The sequence below is a fragment of the Lissotriton vulgaris genome, chromosome 4_1 (assembly GCF_964263255.1).
Source record: "Lissotriton vulgaris chromosome 4_1, aLisVul1.2, whole genome shotgun sequence".
Classification (NCBI taxonomy): domain Eukaryota; kingdom Metazoa; phylum Chordata; class Amphibia; order Caudata; family Salamandridae; genus Lissotriton; species Lissotriton vulgaris.
Window position 1 is genome coordinate 1,801,691,275 of NC_141691.1, and position 23,142 is coordinate 1,801,714,416.

Genomic DNA, 23,142 nt, shown 5'->3' on the forward strand with positions numbered 1-23,142 from the left:
TCCTTGCAGAATAGCACAGCAGTCCCTATGAGTCTTCCCCAGGTCTAGAGGTATTCTATAGAGTTGGGTCTGAATACATTTGGTACTAGCAGAACATTCTGGAGGTGCCAACTCACAGCGGTATTTGGAATTTCCTGCCTCACTGCCCTAGCCTCAGTTTGGCTGTGGTAACAACAGACAACTGTCAAACCCTTTGTGTGTGTGTGCCTAGGCAGAGCCATTGTGATGTGCAAGTGTGGTAGGTGACAGTTCCTCCCCTTCATCCAGTCAAAGATGGCCTATCTTGGCAACACATATGGTCATGTGTCTCACTGTCTGGGAGCAATACACAAAGACCACCTGCCAGCAACACCTAATCATGTGACCAAGGAAACAGGTTGCAGGAACCAAATGGTTAGGACACGAAAATGACAGATTTCTAAAAGCAAAAAGAACAGATGATGGATGAATGCTGAACAAATAAAACATTCACCCCCATTCACAGAACTAAGAGGAATCCATCATCTGTTGTTTTTGCTTTTGTTGACCTAAGTGGGAAGGTTATGCCCAGATATGAGTACCGTGCTTACTGTGTCACTGGATTCAAGCTAGCCTTGCTGATGAGGATTGATACCCCGAAACCGGTCCTAGGGTGCTTGTTTCCCTTCCAGGGGGAACCAGGCCTGGCTGTTTGGGCTGGACTGTTTCCATGGGGAGTAGGGTCAAGACTGATTTGCATATGGCTGTGTCTATACTAGATGAAATAAACAATGAATAAACCCAGGTCTGTGTCTGGGGGCGAATGTTTGATTTGTTCAGCATTCCATCCATCATCTGTTCTTTTCAAATTTCTAAAAGCCCCATTTTCAAACCTGTGAATTAAAATCCAACTTTACTAATAAGAGGGTTTTAAGTTTCAATTCTTTAGACACCAAACTTGGCATTCCCACCTGAGTGGTCCATTAGTTTGGAAAAGTTCACGAAGATTCGTCAAATGGTGCCAAAGTTATAGGCAAATCAAAAAACTCTTATCCTATGGAAACAAGTTCCTAACTATAACTACCTAGGAGTGGAGGCCGGACACACCATGGCACTGATCATGCTGGATCTCAGTGCGGCGTTCGACACTGTAGCACATTTCACCTTGCTCCAGTGTCTGAACAAGGGAGGTGTGTCGGGCCCAGCTTTGGGCTGGCTGAAATCCTTCCTGACGGGCGGAGTTTCCAGGTCCGGAGGGGCTCCTTTTCAATCTGTAGAGGTGGCTTTAGAGCAGGGGGTGACACAGGGCTCTGCCCTGAGCCCCACTCTGATTAACCTTTATATGTCCCCTCTGGCGGGGGTGATAAAGGCATTTGGAGTGGAGTTAGTTTCTTATGCTGATGACACCCAGCTGCTGATATCACTCTCCCAGGCTCCCTCGGCCGAGGCCTCCAACTTTAGGGCATGCATGCAGGAGCTTGCCTCCAGGATGAATAAAAACTGCCTAAAGCTAAATGGAGGAAAGACCGAGGTGATGGTAGTAGTCGGGAGCACACTCAGCTGTTCGGATAACTGGTGGCCTCAATGCTTAGGTATCACACCCACTCCCTGTAAGGAGGCTAAGAATTTAGGGATATGGGTGGACCCCACATTTTCATATGAAACGCATATTCGGCGGCTGGTAGGGAAATGCTTTGGTGTCTTAAAAATTTTAAATAAAACATTGGATCTGCTCCCACTAGGGGGCAGACAAGTGCTGACACAAGCACTTATCACGTCCCGCCTAGATTACGGGAACGTGCTGTACTTGGGAGCGTCTGAAAAGAATCATGGACGCCTACAAGTTTTACAAAATGCTGCAACTAGATTGATAATGAGATTACCCAGAAGTACGGCCTCTAAGCCTATTCTGGCAGCTCTTCACTGGCTCCTTATTAAGAAACGGATCCTGTTCAAATCCCTGCTGATTTGTCATCGTATTCTCTGGAACAAGGCTCTCTCTTACCTTGGCGATCTGGTTACTAGGTATGTGCCAGGTAGAGCGCTGAGATCAGTAGGGACAGGACAGCTAGTTATTCCTAGGTTTCAGAAAGCCAGGATGGGCGGCCGCTCCTTCAGAGTCCTAGCCGCACAAAGTTGGAATAAGCTCCCTAAACATCTTAGGCTTGAAAGCTCTGAGTCCAGGTTCAGGAACCTTCTCAAAATCCACTTGTTTACTTCCTAGTGCTGAGCAAGCCTCGGTGTCCGCTTCTATCTTCTGGCAGGTCTCTATATCTCCACAGCGCGGGGACACGCCGGGAAGGCGTTACCAGGCGCTATAGAAGCTTCTTTATTATTATTATTATTAATATTATTATTATGTCGAAGCTTAAATGTATGTTTACAGGTTAAAAGTACAAAAATACCAAGCTGAGCAGACATGTCTTTTACAAACTCAATACACAACTCGCAATTACAAAAGCATGCCTGGAATGTAATGCCATAATTGTGAAAAGGATTAATGGTGAATGCAGTCCTACATCAAAAATGGTAAACAAATCCATTCTGTACACTGAACTAAATAAGAAGTTGCAATGAAATGATGTACGCACTGTAGCCTTCAGTTTGGATAAATTTAAATTTAGATGGGACGTCTTTGCATGAATAGCTCCGTCTGCTAAATTGTCTGTGTAATCTCTTAAACTGTGTATGAGAGTTAGCTATCCTGCACTGCTTTAAATGCCAAGAATTCCTTTTCTGTTTCCTGATAACTATGTACTGCAGGTATTTCTAAACAGTGCTGTTCGTCCCACCATCTAAGCTGGAATAGACACCGTTTGAGACACACCTGTCCTCATGCTTATGGTCCAGGTTACTTGTAAAATGGTCGCTGCAGTCTCATCTGTTTGACTTCCAATGTTATGTCTGCATTATTTTACAGGAACCAATTATAAAATCGAATTTTCATTGAACAATGTATTAGCACAAACTAGAAACTTTAATCCAAAAACGTCAGCAATACCAACACCAACAGGATCAGCAACAACAACAACAACAACAACAGCATCAACGACAACAAAGACAACAAAGAAACCCATAGCAATACCTATCGTGGACTCACCTAGTTCTGCCTCAGGAGTCAGAAGTGGTCTTGCCTTCCAGTTGTTGGCCCTGGTCTTTGGATTGTGGTTAGGAACGCTCTGAAGGTGTGTACCATTTCTTATCAGGTATAAGTTGAGTGAAAACTGTAAAATAGAAAATGTGCATGTTGCCTATTTATTGTAGGGGACATTAAGAACTAAGCAGTGGGTAAACAGATCAATGAGTCTAAAATACATCTTGCTACTAGATTTTTAGTTTTTTTAATGTACTCCAAAATGCCTTTTTTTATAATTCTTCTGTTTTGCTGATGTGACTGATGACTTTTTAGGGGAAGTTATACATTATCACAGCAAATAGAGCAAACACTATTTGTGCCCTGCTAAGATTTTGAGTCAGAGAACTGCAAGAAAGTAAATAGCTCACAATACTTTTGCTTTTGCCTTGTTTATATGATAAGAAATGAAGGTAAACGTTTTTTAGATTGGACTTTTAGGCAAAACTAGTTTGTGCATTTTTTATTGCATGACTGAGAAAAATTATGCGAAACCTGTTTGCTAAATTTTTTTAAATGATGTAGTTCAAGTAATTTAAGAAAACAAACATGGAAGGTGATATATTTGTATCTGAGATTTATTAAAAAGAATTAAGTCTGAGATTTATTGAAAAGAATTAAGTTAAAGATAGCACAACTTAATGGAATGGTGCACTTAAAATCTGTTCCTTCTAGGTTGCAAACTCCACCAAAATACAAGGTTGACAATTCAGTTCCTTCACAAAAAACTGGGAATTAAAATTGGTTATATTATTGAAACTTTTCCTGAGCATTATTTTAAGTAGTGTACTAGTGTAGTTTCTAGAGGATAAGCAGACATGTAATTAACCCTTGACGATTCGCCATTAATGTATTTTTGTGTCATTTTTTCAAGTTTATGATAATTGATCAGGTACTCAACAGAAACGCACCTGTGATTACCTGTAGTTGACATGCACATACATTGATCTTCCTTTGCTTTATCATATGCCAAATTATTGCATATCAACCTAGATATTGGTTCTTTGCATTAACAGAGGAACGACACCCATTGAGCACTTTCTGTTTGATGTGACTTTTGGAATAAGATCCAGCACTGTCTTATGACAGTATCATTGTACAAAGATCTGACCTAAGTACAAATGTAATATGCTCTTTTAAAAAAACAATGGCCCGATGTACAAAACATTTTTATAATTACAAATCTTGATATTAAAAAAATCTTGGCTTTGTAACCACAAAAAAAGATGTTATAATATACCAAAACGAATTGAGAGATGATCATGAATTTTTCTGGCACTCTTTTTAAATGCAACACGCAAAATGTAATGGGGAGGAAAGATTTTGCCTCTGGCAATTTCTCATGTTAGCAATTCCACTCATCCTTCTTTTGCCCATATGCAAATCAGCCTTGCTCCTGCTCTAAAGGGAAGAGTCCAAGCCAGACTGCCAAGGCAGGTCCTCTCGGAACCACAACAGAAGCAATCAAAGATCGGTTTCGGCCTAATTGGGCTTTTCTGTTGGGTGCAGCTTGGTTCCAGTGACACAGAAAGCACAGGACCAATGCTTTGGCATACCCTTGGGCCCTTATGCCATTCTACCAAACACATAAAAATTGATAGGATACTATTCCAACCCATCTTTGTTTTCCTATCTACTCCTAAACACATGCATGCCCTAATACAATCCATGCCAGCCTCATCAACCGACAAATAAAAACTAATCACTGTCATTTTTCACTAAGAAAATTCAAACTATTAAAGTTAAAATTGCCCCCTTTCACACAAAAAAATATTACGTCCAGAAACACTGGATACATGTAACAGATTTGAGCATTCATTTAAAATCTGAAGAACTACCAAAAGTAATACAAATCTTAAACTCACAAGATATTTTCAAGTTGTCATTCCAGTGAATAAAATGAAACATCGAAGAAATGTTTTAGCTATTCAGAAGATTCTGACATCTCTTGATCGCACATCATTATCAGTCTTTTCCAATTCCTTAAAGCTGGCCTGACGACCCTATGCTTAAAATGGTCAATATATATATATATATATATATTTTTTTTTGTATGTTCTTATATAGCGCTCGAATCACCCGGAGGCATCTTGGCGCTTGCCTTGGGAACCCGTCCTGGCTTTTCCCTGTGAGATAGCCCCTAACGGGCATCCCCAAGGTGAAAGCCAGGCATCCCGCCGCAGGGGGCCGTTGTGGAGATTAAGCAAGCTTAATGCCCAGAGTTGCAGAGTGTGAACCCATGATTAGGTCAGGCACCGAAGCGAGAATTATCGAGTCCGTGGACACATTTCAGATCTATAACTAACTTACCATGGATAGGAAAAGCCTTTGAGTGGTCAGTGACAATACACCTAACAAAATAAATCGCTCAAAAGCATCTACAATCCGAAACCAATAACATTTTAGAGCTGGATTCAGCGCAGAGTTCTTGGTTGACATCTACTGCATAACAGATGAAGGCGATCACTACTAGTAATGCTTGGTTTATCAGCAACATTTGACACTCTAAACCATCACAAATGTATGAATTAGCTAGAATCTAGGACCCGATTTCCCAATCAAGTCTTTTATTGGTACTCCACGTATCTCTCTCAATATTACCATGGCTTCTACTCTTGGGCCCAGTAGCCCCATACACGAACGTTGGAGAAATGGAATGATGGGCTCAAGGTTCTGGGCACCATCAATACTACATTTCTGCTGGGTACAGCATTACTTGTAGGATGCTAGAGGAAAAGTATGGATTTCATTCAATACTAAACTCTATTTAGGATTCTCACCTGCTCACCAAAGCACCTTCCATCTATTTGCATGACTCCAAGACCAAAAGGACCTTAGAGACTGCACCCTCTACCTCTTAGGGATACAGTTGCTCTTTGGTCTTGCTCTTTGGTCTTAACCAGGACTTGGAATATGCCACTGTGATACCTTGAAACTTTGCAAGCCACTGAGCTCCATGCTTTAAATCAGCACATCGCTCTCAATCTTTGCCTTTGCTGCATCTGCTACATCAACCTCATAGACCAAACATAATTGAAGGCAATCTGACAGAGCTGGCAGGCATCAAACCGGAGAATCACTTACTAGAGAACTGGACAAGTGCCGATCCCCTCTGAAAAGGGACAGTAATTTATGTTTTCCAGATCATTTACATTCCCCGGGGATTGGTTCCCCCAAAATTAAGACATTTGCTGTGGGCACCTAATATCCCTCGGGGACTCTGTTTACCCCACATTAAGTCTTATTATCTGCCATGTCATTTATCACAAATGTTTATTTTTTTACTACAGCAAGGCAAGTTGCCAACGTTGCTGATCATTGAATGAGCTATGCATTGATGCCCAATGAGAATGCTTCTGGCATATGTCAATCAGACTGTCCCACCATCCTTGAGAATCTGATTAAAACAGCTATGTCTCTTGAGTAAAAGACAGTACACAAATGACTCAGGGTAAAACCGTTCTTAAATAAACTGCCCACTGTGTTTCAAAATGCCGACCTGGGGATCATTGATACCTTGATTTTCTGGAAAAAATAGACAAAAAACACATCGCTTCCCTAGGCAATTTTTTTCAAACAAGTATTACCCAAATTCTTTGAATCTCTAAGGGCGGACTAATGTGTAGGTGCTTCAAATAGCTGAAAATATGGGCAGTTTACATATTGCCATGTTAGTCATCTAAGCCTGATGCTGACTATGCTGATAGGCGGACCTATTAGGAAATACCTGTGGACTAACCCAAGGGGTTGTGTTCACACTTTACGGAGTCCTTATTGATGAGCCGTTTTCAAAACCTCCTCCATGTGGATCTGGATTACTCTGGTATACTGTGCTGAGGAAGTAACACCCTACTGAAATCTGGTATGTCTTAGTCCAAAATCATGCTACAATGATCCAAAAATCTAAACTCAAATTCTTGCATTTCAGTGTCTTACATGATGATGGTACTGAGATCTGTGAAAACTGCACAGAGTAAACATGCTAGTACTGTCTGACTGCTAGATATGTGTCTTTGATTTTCTCAATACAGTATATGACTGCTTCACGCTAAAATCATATTGAAGCATAATATGAGTTAAAGTGACTAATGTCAGTAACATCCTCATACCCCCATCGGCTCGCTTGGACATCTTACATGACAGAGCGGATGCACTTGTGCTGACTTACTCAAACAGTACCATAATACTCCCCCTTCGTACCACATCCCCCACACAGCTCACAAGGTGCCCCACAGGTTGAGATTAGTTTTTACTCCTTTGCATTGAGAACAGAGAAAATGGACCAATAACAGTCTCCAAAATCTGTTTTTTGGCCAACAGGCAGCCGGCCATCAGCACTTATATGCAGTAAGGACGAATCAAAATCAAACAGTGTCTGTATCAGTAATGCAAATGTGGGTGGGGGTAAAGAAATTCTGTAGACCATATAAGGCCTGCATCTCAGGGAACACTATGCACAGCCAAACATTAATATATATAGTGTTAGGAATATACTGCCTCCCCAACACAGTTACACGCATGATCAGTTCTACAGACCCCCTTTAAACCTATTCAAGGTTCATCACATAAGTTCTCCGTCAGTCTGTAGGATAATGAAGGGGCCCTTGCTCACCACCAATGCAAGCTGCAAGTCAGTCAATGATTGTGTGTCCTCCTTTGGATTCTCCGCCTCTGAGGCCGAAGGAAGTGATTTGCCTCTCCACGTCATTCACTGCCAGGGCCTGCTCCTTTGCTGCTTGTTCTCTGGTGGGTCCCTATGGCCAGCTTTCTTTTCTTGCCCGTCACCATCTCCTAGTCTACTATGGGAGGTGGGATCCAGTTGTAGCTCCAAGTGAAGGCTCAAGACGTGTTAGTTCCAGCCAGGCCCAGGCTTTCCCTGGAGTCATGCAGAAGGTAGTGGCGCCTTCATGCTTTACCTGAAGCATGGCAGGAACTGGAGAGCACATTTTACGTTGTGCTCCCATAGGTTTTCCTTCACCTTGAGAAGAAGGATCTACGTTACTGAACCTCCAAAGTGTAGTCCAAAGCCATGTTGTGCAAAGGTGCTGCTGGTGTTGTTTAGCTTGGGTACGGGTTCTTCCTTTTTTTTGACCCCCTGTATGTCTATTTATTTTGGATAATAATTCCTTACCTTGCCCTGACAGGCTTGGCCACAGGTCTGAGAACTCAGGAGTCTCTCCAGCTTCAGTATCGCCACCGCCGTGTTTTCAGATCAATCCCAAAATTGTGGGCCAGGCAGCAGATGCAGCACAGGAGATGTCCCCCAGTCGCAGCTGGCCCGTCCAGGTGGCACAGTCATCGCTCTAGGGCATGCTGCAGCAGACAGCAGCTGCCATCAAACCTTTGTGCCATCGGGCAAGTAATGTTTTGTGTCAACTGAGCTGTGGGGTCGGGGGTGCTTTGAGGGCAATTCTCACGATGCCTGGGGGGTTTATACCTCAGCAGACTATCTCAGCTGCCCAGGTCAGTGCGGCAGTGCCACTCTCGCTGCTGTATGACGTTACGGGTTCTCACTGCAGCCACAGTGTGCCACCCAGGCTAAGGCCCAGCACCATTAAGGCTGTTGGAATGACAGGTGCCCCTCAGCCCAGAGATGGAGGTTGCAGATTCCGCAAACTTCAAGAGCAAAAATGGAGAGGATGCGCCATGGAGAGCACTGTGAGCCGTATCAGGCAGCAAGTGTAGTTTGGGTGGTGTCCATGGATCTCGTCACACTGGTCCTGGCAGCGCAGCCATCACTCCAAGGCTGCAACCACAGACCATGGACTGCTCCTCGCCCCCACCTCAGCCCTCCGCATTGATCATGGTTTAGGGCGCACGTCTCTTGTGTTTTTTAAAACATATTTTATTGATTTTCTCATACCATAGCCCCTCATACGATTTTTCTTACATAGAGCAGATTATTTTTCCAGAATGGGAGAAATAGTTTCTAAAGTCTCACATACAAAATACCATCCAAGGTGGGGAGGCCCAGCCATTTGATATTTATTTAGCAGTCTAGTATACAATCTTTGCCACATAGCAGGTGCAGGTTGTTAAACAGTAACACTAGTAATCTCAAACTACCCTAACCCTCCCTCCCCACCCCACATCTGGCTCACTCCAATTAAGACTACTCTGTTTAGGGTCTGGCTTTAGCTAAGTGTATTCTCCTTGTAAGTTCAAGTTCAAGTTCGGTCATTTGTATAGCGCACTGCTCACCCAGAGGGTCTCAAGGCGCTTGGGGAGGGGTTCATTATTTGTCGAATAGCCAGGTTTTAAGATCTTTTCTGAAGGGGATGTGGTTTTGAGTAAGGCGGAGGTGAGTGGGGAGTGAGTTCCAGGTCTTGGCAGCAAGGAAGGAGAAGGATCTGCCACCCATGGAGGATTTTCGGATGCGTGGGACAGCAGCGAGGGCTTGATTGAGACTTAGAGGCAAAAACAGAGCCCTTGAACTGGCTGTGCCTCTCACGAGCATCATGAGGCTGTCTGAGGCCACGGGTTAGATGTGGGGCCAAGTTCTTAACTATAGGTCCTTGCACCGCCAGCCAGAGTGGAAGCCTCTCCTCTTTCAGTGCGCCGTAGTCAGGGACGCTCTCCGACCGCACCGTGTATCTCAAGCAGCAACCCAGGGCGTGATATGTTGCAGGATCAGCATGAGCCTCCAGACCCAAAGCCTGAGTCTGCCAGCACAGCATCTCCAGTGTGTGGCCAATCCAGATGCCTGAGAGAGGGCCATTGAAATAAGGGGGGTGCTATGATTTTTCTCTGGGGCAGTGTAGAGTGATGATTATGGCAGGATCCAGTGAGGGCCGAATGCAGAGCTCACTATTGTGTGTTAACCTCGGAAGCATCTTGACCACACCCCCTTATATATCACACTCCTACATCACATATTGAAACAGGACCTACAGACCTATATTTTGTGATCCTCCTTCATTTTGATAACCATCAACTCCTGCCACAAAGATATGTGTACAGGCTACTGGCTGAATTATGCCACTCCACACCACATAGTACATTTTATGAAAGGGTGGTCCAGTCATCTCGATTTTTATCCCTATGACCACTGATGCCTGTGAGGTGCTACAGTATGAGGAGACTTAGGGTGACCCCTCAATCCTGATCAAATGCTTAATTGAGGCTTCAGAATAGAATGCCCCTCTCTTTCTCTGCTCCCAACGCTTTCCTCCCAATTTCCCCTGGCCCCTACTATTCCCTGGCACCAAATCTCAGAAATTTAGTAATTGCTACATGATCATGGTGGGGCATTCTTGATTTGCTACACGTTCCTACCCCACCCAACAGTCATTATTCACTATTCATTATTTGTTATTATTTATTTTTCTATCCATATTTCCTTGCTTCTCTCTTTATGTCTAGTAATCCATGTTTTTGTGCTCCATGTACTGGGGGAGTATTTTACTAGATTTCATAAATTGTTTGACTATAATCAACAAGGAAGACATCAAAACATCAAGACAGCAAATGGTGCCCATGCCTTGTACTCTCTGTTTTTAGGCGGCAACTGCTCCCAAATTTGAATTATACCTGTTAGTTTCAATTGCCATATTCAATTGATGGCTCAATTTTCATGTATTATAGTCATTCAACATAGCATTCTAAAATATGTGTACAAGCTTTCAGTATTCACAAATGTAAATTTTGACCAAAAGTCTAACTTTACTACTTTTCTGTATTCCCACAGGTAAGTTTACCTTTGTGCATACCAAAAAGCAGTAAAGTTGGACTTTTGGTGTAAGTTTGCCTTTGTCAATACCGAAAAGTAGTAAAGTTCGACTTTTGTCGGAGTTTACCTTTTTGAATACCGAAAAGTAGTAAACTTACACAAAAGAATAAGTTTACCATTGTAAATCGGGCCCCTTATGTTTAACTAAGAAAAAAGGATGCAAAAAGAAATACAGTATTTTTGTCTAACTTAAGTGACTACATATCTGGGCAACTTACACTACATGGGGAGCTTCTTACCCTTTTTGTGAGGAATAAAGTACCTTAGAATCTCCAAAGGGAAATTCCAAAATTTAAATAGTCCCTTACTAGTAAGGGACTATTTAAATTTTGGAATTTAGCACTACATTCACTACCACCTCAACTTAGGAATCAATCAGATGAATTCTCATTTAGGAAACAATTGAAAACAAATGTACTTTGATGTTATTTATTCTAATTGTATTTCTTGACATTTTCATGTTACCCTCTGCACCCACTTTGAACCAGTTTTCCCATTTGTCCATCTACTTATAACTTATTAGTTGTATTCCATACTATTGTTAAACGCAAAATGAACTAACACATCCGCTACAGGTACATCAGGGAAACATGAAAAAAATACAAATAGACCTACTTTCAGAACCTTAGTAATATTCATGTGACCAACTCACCTGACCGTGGAGAAGTGTGGCTCAATGATTAGAGCGGCAGACCCTGATGCAGAAGTCTAGCCCGGGACCAGGGTTCAATTCCCTGCCTCGGCGGGTCTTGGGCTCCAAAATTCCACAGACCTGATAATTCTCGCCTCAGTACCTATTCCAATCATGGAGTCCAACTCTGCAACTCTGGGCAATAGCTTGCTTAATCTCCACAATGGCCCCCACAACGCTAAGGATGCCTGGCCTCCACCTTGGTGGTGCCCAGGAGTGGACACCTCACAGGGAAAGACAGGATGGGTTCCACAGCGGTATTCATACAAGCGCCTTGAGACCCTTGCGGGTGTGTAGTGCGCTATACAAGTATCAATTTACCTTGTAAGCCAATGTTGTTGCAGCCTGTTGTTTTGGATAGTGTACTCATTGTTATCCCCCACCAATTTAACCACATCGATGCTAGCGTTATTTTCCTCCTGTGCTGACATTTTGGATATTCCATTGTTCATGACGAGCTCAGCTCGTCATGAGTGTATGGAGGTGTACACCATGACGAGCTGAGCTCGTCATGAGCGTCCAAGGAGTTAACAAGATGCCTCGACAAAACATATACTGACAAAGTAACTTTGTCAATATTATTATGAATGAGTATGCATAGGGCTCATTTAGATTTTGGCTGAGCAGAAGCACCCGTCTATTCTGCTGTCTATCTCTGCCAAATGTGCCAGCCCCCTCACATTCAAGTAAGAGTCAATTAGATTGTGGAGTTTATACAAGTTGAGCCTCAATTAGCTCCCTCAGTTTGATTGGTTGACCTGACCATCAAGGCCATCAAGTCACATTGACATTGACCCAGCCCTAAACAGGTGACCATCACTTATCTTCACTACCATGTATGGTAGTACCAGGTAGCAAAAATGCACACCAGCCTGATGCTTAGTGAGAAACCTCCAGTAGCCTGGGCACTTCCAAGGAAATTTCCCACATTTGCCCCCTCTGGTCCACCCACAGAGGAAACATTTTCCCATATGGCAGTCCTGCACAAAGTGACTCAGGTTTTGTAGTTGTGCTTGCCTGTGGAGTGGATGTGGAAGTTAAGGCTTACAGCTTCATGAAAATCCTTTAGGCATTATCCACATTCTAAGAGCCACTCATTGCCTTTCAATGAAATGATATTGGACCCCACTTTGACAAGTTGGTTTCTAGTCCTTCAGTGAACCATTATGTTGCCCGCCTCTATCACCTCGTTCGAATGACCCAAGTTAATATATCCTCACCCTTCGCCTATGGCTTAACTCCAACACATTTCCATCAGGGAGTCAAAAAGAATAGAGACCATGGACAAAAAAGAATTGTCCTCTAGAAGTCCCTGGATGTATTGTTGTTTGTTTCATGTGTCTGTTGGCTCATTTATCTCATAGCCTCTATGAGACGGACCAAAGAGTGGTTCAAATCTTCGGGCCTCTTACATGTCAACTTTGCTGAGGTGAGATGGTGTGAGATATGGATGGTGTTGCCAAGGTACTCTTCTACTTTGGCTATGTATTTAGTGGCCAGTGCAAAGGGCTTCTCAGTGGGCTTCTCAGTGGCTGTTAGACCTGCCATGCTTAGGGTGTTCTTCCCCCAACGTTTTTCCTGATTTCCTCCACTTTTTGCTGCATCTTTATGTTGGCCTTAGGACTCTGAGCTCCTTACCACTGGTGATATGTAAAGAAGTGCATATTCTTCTCCCCTGACATTGTTGTGTACCCGTTTGGAATATGTAGTTTACTTATAAGTCCCTTCTAAAGTGGTGTACCATATACCCCCTGCCTGTAATCTAAATGCTACTTGGGGCCTGCAGCACTGATTGTGCCACCCACACACATTTCCATTCAAACCTGTCAGACCTGCCATTGCAAGGCCTCTGTATGCAGTTTACTGTCACTTTGACTTGGCATTTAAAACTTCATGCCAAGCCCTAAACTCTCTGTTTATTACACGTAGGTCAGCCCAAAGGAAGTTACTAGGTAGCCCTAAGGGCAGGCTCCTGTATAAGTAAAAGGTAGCAAACACAAGGAGGTCAAGACTGATTTGCATATAGCTGGGTCTGAACTGAGCTGGCAAAGTGAGCTAAAGAACGATGATGAATTCAACCCAGATCTGTTACTGGGGGTGAGTGTCAGAAATGTTTCAGCGCTCCGTCTATCATCTCCTTGTCTTTGATTTGTTCTCCCTAGGTTGGCAGGGTATGCCCGGACGTGGTTCCCTTGCTAACTTTGCCACTGGATTCAAGCTAGCCTGGCTGATGAAAGGTATTACCCAGAAACCAGTCCCAGGATGCTTGTTTCCGGTTCAGGGAAGACCTGGCTTGGCACTTCGGGCTGGACTGTTCCCATGAGGCACAGGGCAAGACTGATTTGCATATAGCTGGGTCTGAACTGAGTTGGCGAAGTGAGCTAAATAACAATGATAGATTCAACCCAGATCTGTGACTGGGGGTGAGTGTCTGAAATGTTTCAGTACTCTGTCCATCATCTCCTTGTGTTTGCTAAGTAAAAGGTAGGACATGTACTTTTAAGTTCTACATGTCCTGGTAGTGACAAAGAGCTACATTTGTTTTTCACTACTGTGAGGCCTACTCCTCTAATAGGCTAGCATTGCGAATTTCTTAAAACACTGTTAAGCAGTAATTCCTGATTAGAAAGGAGTAGTTAACCCATGTTTCATATCTTTGAAATGGTAATGATAAATCTTCTTTACGTTATGTTATGTTACGTTATAGTGGATTTATAGCGCGTACTGATACTCACGAGTGTCCTGGCGTGGGAGTTGACTGGGGTCAGAAGCAAAAAGTACATTAGATGGCCTGACTGAAAAGATGTCTTTTCAGGTGCTTTTTAAAGAGTTGGTAAGGCTCGATTTAACATTACTATTTTAGGACTGCCACATTTAGAAAGTGGACATTTCTCTCCCCTTACTGCTCTGTATGCCTTGCATACTGACTCCAATACGCATCTGGGCTGGGTGACAGCTACACTTTGTGCATTCCATGTAGCGACCACAAACACAGGAAGGGTGGATGTGACAGAGGACTCGTCTGCATTTATCTGCATTCTGATACCCTTCCTGGGCAGGAAGGGGAATGGGAGCTGACACATCTGAATAGGTTGCGTCCTGTTCCCACACAAAGGGCGGATCAACCCCCACAGTTAGCCTGGCATACAGGGCTGGAATGAGAGGGGACCTGTGCACTTCAAAGAGCTGCTTTGAAGTCATCCCTTCAAAGACACATTTGGGTATTAGGGTGGCAGCTACTTGTTGTGGTATTTTGATATGGCTCAGGAAGATCCTTTACTGCCTCCCTACCTCTGCCCAGAGAAACGTAGCCCAGGCCCTAGTCCTTTCTGGGCTGGATAATGGGATCATCGTGTACCTGGTGGTGGCAAAAACATTGCTAAAACACATCCAGATTGTACAAAACTTTGCTTGACGTATCTTGTTCTACCTTCCCAAATTTACCCCCACTGCTAATGTGCTGCAGAGTTTACATTGGGTGCCCATTGAGTGGCGGGTCAAATTTAAGGCATTGAACTTCATGGACAAATGCCTATCAAACACCTGACTGCTTTATCACAGAAGTTTGGTATCTTTGTATACACCTGGGTACTTGCTGTGTTCCAGACACCATAGGCCGACTGAAACCCCTTAAATAAGGAAATCCCACCAAGGAGGCCGAGCATTTTCCTTACTGGGACCCAACCTCTTGAACAATCATCCTCTGACATTGAGAGAATGCCATTCACTCTCTTTGTTTTGCAAATTGTTGAAAACCTCTGTGTTTCAACCTTGGGAACTTCCCTAAATTCTGCATTTTGTTTCAGAGATAGAATTATGGTCTGACCCACTTTTTGTACCGAGCTTAGCACTTGAAAACGTTTTTGCTTTATAAAAAATGCACAATATTAATATTACGGGGGCTCTGACCCTACTAAAGTAGTAAACTACTGGAACTCTGAAGAAAATGTTGGAGTAAGAAATGCAGTGCTGAAAGCGTTGCCACTTTACCTTGACTGACTGCTCTGAGGAACTGCTTCTCTACTTTAATGAGCTGCCCTGCTGCCTGCTGATCTCTGCCCTTCTAAAGACAAGGACTGGACCCATCTCACTTGAACCCAGCGTGACTCCAATGACTTGCTGGCTTGTCTCCTGTTTTCTGAAGTCTCAGGGTCATAAAAGACTTCTTGAAACTGTCCTAGTGCTGGACTCTGCCATATGTGAGTCCAACACTTGCCTGAGGTGCCCCACCTGTCCTGGGTCTTAGAATTGTGTTTTTGCAGCTTTGGCCACCTCAACGCAGCAGCGACCCCGCACATTTTAGAAATGATGCAGAGCCTTCGACAGTGAGGCATCGGCTGTTCAATGACAGAGATTCCGTAGCCTGTGTGGCTTGACAATAGCGGACAATGAGGCTCAATCACAATGGTAGCGTGGCTCGACGACGACGCAGTGAGTGCATCGTACAGGGGTTCATCATTGAAGCTTCCATCAATGGCGCGGATCAACGCTGATGCAGGTTAATTTAAAATGTGTAATTAGCTTACCCTGGATAGGATTGGGGTCCCTTCTTGAACAGAGTGCACACCTCTGCCAACTAGAGACCCGCTTTTTTAACAAGGGCTATATAACCAATGCGCATGGACACACTCTACAGGGATGTCCATTGAATTTCAAGCAAACCTCAAGGATATGCCTTGCAATGATTGTCACCTGTTTGGTGATAAGGCCAAATAGGCTCAGGAAAGATTTATGAAGGGCCTTGCTACTGCTCATTTCACAAATCGACATTAAATGGGTCTTTGTTAGCTACAGCAGGTTTCGTGCAGATCCATCGTGGGGATCAAATTTAAAATAGGAAAAAATCATTCCTTTTACTGTTAACTTTTGTTCTGTTTAATGGATCTACAGGAAATGTGACTGTTTGCTCACTGGTTAAACCCAGCATAGAAGGGTTTTCCACTTAACACGTACAATTATTTTAAAATACATGTTGAAACATATCAGAGTTTCCTCCTCTCTTCTTGACTTTTGCAAGAGAGATGAAGACCTGGCTTTTTGAGTAAGCCCTCCAAGGCTGGCCTCACACACCTGCTATGTAGCACCTGGAAACCCTCACAGGTGATTAGCGTGCTATAAAAACACTGGTAACATAGCATAACATCTTTCACACCATAAAATTGTAAGTCAAAGTTTGGAAAGTTTTTGAAGCGCACTGAAAAAAGCACAGTTAAAGTTAAAATATGGTTAAAACAACCTTAAAATATTATCAATTATGTTTAAAAAATCCTTAAAAATTGACTAAAAAATGCAGGTAAGGTGAAGTTATGGTTACACGAGTACACATAAAAAACACTGATAGATAAACTAATCACAATTTGCATCCATGTCTTGCAATGCTTACGACCTCAACTAGGATATCACTGACATCATGGTGATTGACATCTTTGACGACATCACTCATAGCACCTCAAACCTGTAAGTATATATACATACCAGGAAAAACAAGCATGGACCCAGCTATATCGTGCAGTATTTACTTTATTGCCAGTTCTGCCATGACGCGTTTTGGGCGATCCCACCCTTGATCACATGACAACTCATTGACATTTTGCTTCACTTTTTAAAGTGCAAGTGCATTTGACAATCCTATGGACATGGAAAACACACTAGTTTCTAACATACAGGTTGGTCACATAATAAAAACATAAATGTTGTACAGTGGAGATAAATACCATATTCAGATGGATTTACGGATAAATATATATATAAAAAATATACATATTAATATCGCCTTTAAAATGCCTGAACCTCGCTCTAACAGTTAAACCATGTCCAACTCGTCCATATAAAGTGCATACCTCCAGTGCAATATCAAAAATATGTATAAAACATAAAAAGAATATAAAAAAAAAACACTTAAACAGTTTTCGGTTCCAGCATAGCAGCAACTCTAAAGCAATTTAGAAAAGCCCCTTTTGTAAACATGTTTACAATATCCGCTTTAATTAGTGTATTACTGTTACATACTTGTAGTTCCGTATTGAGGGCGGGTAATGTAGTGCAAAAAGCACCAATTCTAAAGTGCATCTGTGCTAAGGGCAAATTTCGTATATTTCATGAATAATAAATAGTTGATCTGCCAGAAAATCAATTAAAAAATAGAAGTATAAAATACACTTTCTAAAAATGATCTCTAAAATCTAACCATAAATATCACATATACATAAATATCCTAAAATGCCCATTAAAATTTCATGTTTTAAGAGTAAATTCCAATCGCTACTAGAGAAGTTATAAATCCTTATATCTCATGCCAGAGTATCATATCTTACATATTTCCTTACATCTCATCAACACAGTCAAAAAATATTTTCATAAAAATGTATAAAGTTCTTCACTAGCATTAAGTCCTCTTAGTTGTTTGGTAACAAATTGTAAAATATAAGTTGTTTCTAACCACCTTTATTTTGATTCTCTATCCCCTCCTCTTTTTTGCGGAGCTATGGCTTCTATGACAAAATATTTCAAATGTTTGGGATCGCTGTTATGGCAGATCTTAAAGAGCCTTGCCACTGGATAGCTTTTATCATTGTTATTAATGGCACACATATGTTGAAGGATCTTCTTGTGTACTGCTAATTTGGTGCTGCCAATATATTTAAGGTCGCAACTACACGTTAAAACATATACAGCGTATTCTGATGCAAGTAAGACGTTGTCCTATGTTGCATACCTTGGCATTAAATGCAGTTATGTATGTTGTGGTGTTAACGCCATATTGGCAAGTCTTGCCAACAGAACACTTATATAATCCTTTTCTCGCAGGGAGCCAAGTGCATTTACCCTGTTCTTCTAGATTGCTCCTTGTGAGTGACATACCCATGCTGTTAGCCTTTCTAAAAGTTGCAGCTGGATTGAAAGGTAATAGCTTGCCAATCACAGGATTGTAACTCGCGATTGGACAATTGTGTCACACAATGCCCTAATCTGTTTCTCTTGTCGCCAGAAAGACAAAATCAATCTAGTGGGTTCCTCATTAACATCTTTATTAATGTTTCTCTCTCTGTATTTCAATAAATCGGCTTGTGCCAATGTTTTAGACTTAGCAATTGCTGCATCAACTATCTCAGTCCTGGATTCTCTAGCTAGAAACTAATTACAACTTTCCCTCTGTTTGTTATGACAGTCGTCTTCATCGCTGCATATTCGTCTAATGTGCAACGTCTCCCCATAGGGAATACTCCTAATGAGATGGGGTGGATGTGCGCTTGAAGCATGCAGAAGAGTATTTCCTGCTGAAGGTTTCCTGAAGAGAGTAGTTGACAATTTATTGTTGACTACTTGGACCCTCACATCTAAAAATTAGACCATATCCTTGCTAATGTCAGATGTCAAATGTAAATTGACTGCGTTATTATTCAATAGATCAATATAAGCTGTAGCATTTTCAACATCCCCATCCCGCACTATGACTAAATCATCACTGTAGCACAACCAAGTTACGACATTTGTCTTGTGTATCTGCTCATGCTGTTGCTTGAGGACCAGCTTCTCCGACCACCCCATAAATAAACAGGCATAACTGGGGGAGAAGCTGGCCCCCATGGAACACCCTGAACCTGCTGGTACATTTTGCCATTGAACAAAAACAAATTATTCTCCAAACAGAACAATAACATTTTGAGCAGCATATCAGTGTGTTGAGAATATATGATAGATCTATTCATCAAGAAATATTCCTCCGCCCTCATTCCATCCTTGTTTTTGATACAAGTATGTAAGGCGGAAACATCAAGCGCTATCAATAAATAAGTTACTTAAAAAATCACGGGTGTCCTGCACAAAAGATTTAAGACCTCTAACAAAGTCTTGCAGGAAAAAATCAATGCACCTAGATAAGTTCTCCAAGAGTCTTTCAGAGGCAGCTATAATGGGCCTCCCCGGTGTTTACTGATGTTTTTGTCTACCTGTGGTACAAAATAAATCACCGGGATAGTTGGATGCTCCTTCTTAAGGTATTTGAACTCCTCCCAACTCAACAGCCCCATGCTCTTCCAGGCTAACAATTGTAAGAATAATAGTTCCTGTGTGTCTTTAAATTTTGTAGGAGAAATCTTTCTGTAACATACCACATTATTTAATTGATTATGCGTTTCCTCCAAATATTCTTTGAAGGGACATACCACTATATTCCCACCCTTGTCGGAATTACGTATTATGACCTGATGGTTGTCCTTATTGATGGTAATGTTCAACTTCTTTATTTGTGCTACAATTTGCTCATTAAAAACATCAATAGAATCTCTGGCCATGATAGGAACAAATTTAGATTTCGTTTTGAAGGGAGTGAACGGTTTAAAATCAGTTCCATGCAATTGAGACTGTTGTGAACTTAAATTAAATGAATCAATTTGATTGGCATTCACACTAGGGGGTCGATTAGGATCGCGGACGGACTTGCGTCCGTCCGCGACCCCAGAGCAGGAGGGAACCTCCGCATGGCATGCGGAGTTCCCTCCTGTGCAATTAGGATGTGACCGCCACCCTGGCGGTCACATCCTCTATTTTTAACATTGCCGCGGGTGCACCTTCAAGCTGCACCCGCGGCAATGTTAAAAATGCACGCATTGCATTTGCATGCAGAAAGAGGCAGGCACCGCGCGGTGCCTGCCGCTTTCTGCATGCAAATGCAGGAGGGTACCATAGGTACCCCCCATGTGCACCCCCCCACCCCCCCTTCACCTAGGGGGCTCGCAACCGGCCCCCGCAGTGAAGTTCCGTATGCTTTTCCGCGGCGGAAAACCTGCCGCGGAAAAGCATACTTTACTGGCCATCCTAATATGGTGGACGGTGTCTGGAAGACACCGTCACCATATTAGAGCTTTTCCGCCGCGGTCGGATTACAACCGCGGCGGAAAAGCTGCAGACGGAAACCAGGACCCACCAGCCATCCTAATCTGGCGGTGGGTCTTTGGTCAGTCCGCTGCGGATTTTCCGCATCCTCGGGGCCGGCGGTGGCTTCCGCCGGCCCCGAGGATGTGGAAAATCCGCTATCATAATGACCCCCTAGATGTGGGCATATGCCCCATTCTAAAGCATGTAAATCATGTAATAGATCATAATCTGAAGCCATGAGCTCTGAAATCCCCAGTTCTATCAATGATGTATCCACAGGGGCTAGGTCTCCTTGTTTACTATGTTGATGATGAAACTTTTTGAGGTTTAGTTTCCGGATGAACCTATAAATGTCTGCTCTAGTCAGGGTATAGTTAAAATTGGACTCTGGCAGTATGATAGGCCAAGCGATAAGAGCTGCTGTTCAACAGTAGTGAGGTCAATGCCCGCCAAATTGATAATAGTGTTGGTCTCCTGGGCATTGGAGTCACTGGGTACCGTATTCATGGGGTGTGCTGCTACTTTCGGTTCCCCTTCTCATGCCCGCGCTTCTTGGCATTCTCTCTTTGCCCATCTGCTCCCCCTTCTTCTCCGGGTAGCTCTATTTTGCAGGGCACTTTGTTGCGTGGTCTTAGTGACTCCTCCCTGCTGCGCTTTAAAATTTCCAGCTCTTCCTCCCAGGTCAATTTGATATTGCTGGACTCAGATCCGGGACCTATATCATTAGACTCCTATCCACTCTCCACAGCAGAACTCAGATCTGAGACCGAGGGAGATTCTATCGGTTTCTGCCCCTCCCCCCCCCGCATTTCACCCGCATTGCCCAAACATTTATTGGATGTAGCAGTTCTCATGGAGTCATATCTTCTCACAAACGTGAATATTTGCCCATTTGCATAGTCGTCGCGATCCCTTCTAAATGTATACGTATTTCTCATTTTAATTTTTTCCTCCTCCTTGTGTAAACGATTAGTAATTTCCTCTGTCATTTTCTGTTTAGTCTGGGGACCCCTCTGTTGCTCTATTTCCTTTTCCAACAATTTGATTTTCTCTTGAGGCTCACTTCTGTCAATATCCGCATATTTAACTAGGATTTGAACCAGCCTATGAGACGACTCCAGATTACACTCCCCCCCCCCTCTGCCATCATGGTTTCGGAGCCTCGTAGCTGGGGGCGATCATTATCCGGAGACCCCTGGGGATTGCCCCGTGGGTTCCTGCCGAGTTGCACCATGAGCCCGCGATGCTGCCGGCAGATACCCAGGGACGTGACTTGCCAGATACGGAGCCGATTGCAGGAATGGGGTCCACGAGCAGGAGGAAGTCAGCCGGGCAAAATATTACTCTACTAGCTCTCAGCTTCCACTTGCACAAAAAAAGGGGCATGGACCTAGGTATATCATGCAGTATTTCGTTTATTGCCAGTTCTCTCATGACGATTTCTGGCGATCCCGCCCTTGATCACATGACAACTCATTGACATTTTGTTTCCCTTTTTAAAGTGCAGTGCAATTGACAAAATATACATATACATTCACTTAAAAAACAAAAGTTAAAGTAAAGTAATAGTTAGGCGAGAATTTCGGTGACAACATATTGTTTAAAAAAAAAAAATGCAGACATTCACCAGTTATAGTTTTCTGAAATTACTGGAAATCCTGCCTAAGGTAAATGTAATCTGTGCCAGGGCCATGCACAGTTTCCTCATCAATTATGCTATTTAAAATGTTGTAGTAATATTATCAATAATGTCTTACAAGATGTCATGAGGAATGTAATATGTGAGGTAATTAGTAGTGCTATAACTGGTGAATTATCACCTAACAATAAAAGTAAAGTAACCTTTGTTTTTTTCATTGAATTTCTACTTTTTTTTTTAACCATAATGCTTTATTATTATTCATTAAGACAACCCCGGCTTGGATGGACTTTGACTGCGCACGGCAGTGGGTTGGCCACAGAGCTTGGCCTGATGCCTGATGTTGTGGACAGCCTCCCTCAGGCAGGAAACCCCTCGATACATACGGCCTTCGGCAGTGAGTTGCATGGGGTTGGTCAAAAGGTCGGGCCTGCAGCCACACACTGCAATATACCCCAGTGGCCAAGGCCTGTGCCCAACCTATTAGCGGAGCTCCCCTCCCCAAAAGCACTTCCGTTCCTAGGGATCCCATCCTAGAGGCTTGTTTTAAGGGGAAAGGGCCACTTCAGCCCCCTACTCCCTGAGACAATGCTGGCCCCAGGGACCCCATGCCCCAGGGCAAAAAGGTATTTGCAAAGGAAAATGGTGCGCAAGGACCACTACCCAAGTTACAAGGGGCCCCCATTCCCTGTTAGCCTTGAAGGTCCTCCCTTTTCAAGCCAATATTGGTCACAGAGACCCCATTTCCCAGGGCCAAAATATGTTAACCCCTTGGCCGCGGCGGTAATTCTGCTGTGGTGCTGGGGAGAAGGGGGGGCCATGCGCGCCGCCATGCTCATGACGGAACCACTCTGTCACGAGCCACAGGAGCGCTGTGCTTGTGACGGAGTGGTTCCGTCACGGCCCCGCCCGCTGTTTAAAACTGCAGGGAAAGGCGCGGAATTCCTGCAGCGTGGGCGGGGCGGCCGCGCCGTGATGGAACCACTCCGTCACCAGAACAGCTTGTCCGTGGCTCGTGACAGAGTGGTTCCGTCACGAGCACGGAAGGGGTCAAAGAGAGGGGGCATGTGGCCTCCCTCCACAAGCCTTAGTAGTCCCAGGGACCATAACCCCCT

At 43.4% G+C, this 23,142-nt stretch overlaps 1 protein-coding gene across 1 annotated transcript in view; it reads left to right on the forward strand.

The window, feature by feature from the left end:
• Positions 1 to 23,142, forward strand: part of LOC147724578 (fibrocystin-L-like) — a 1,433,379-nt gene that overhangs the window by 1,369,106 nt on the left and 41,131 nt on the right. The window contains exon 81 of the mRNA XM_086966122.1: positions 2,879 to 3,143. Within this exon, the coding sequence (XP_086822248.1) occupies positions 2,879 to 3,141 (263 nt within the window). The 3' untranslated portion in view covers positions 3,142 to 3,143. The remainder of the gene's footprint in view (positions 1 to 2,878; positions 3,144 to 23,142) is intronic.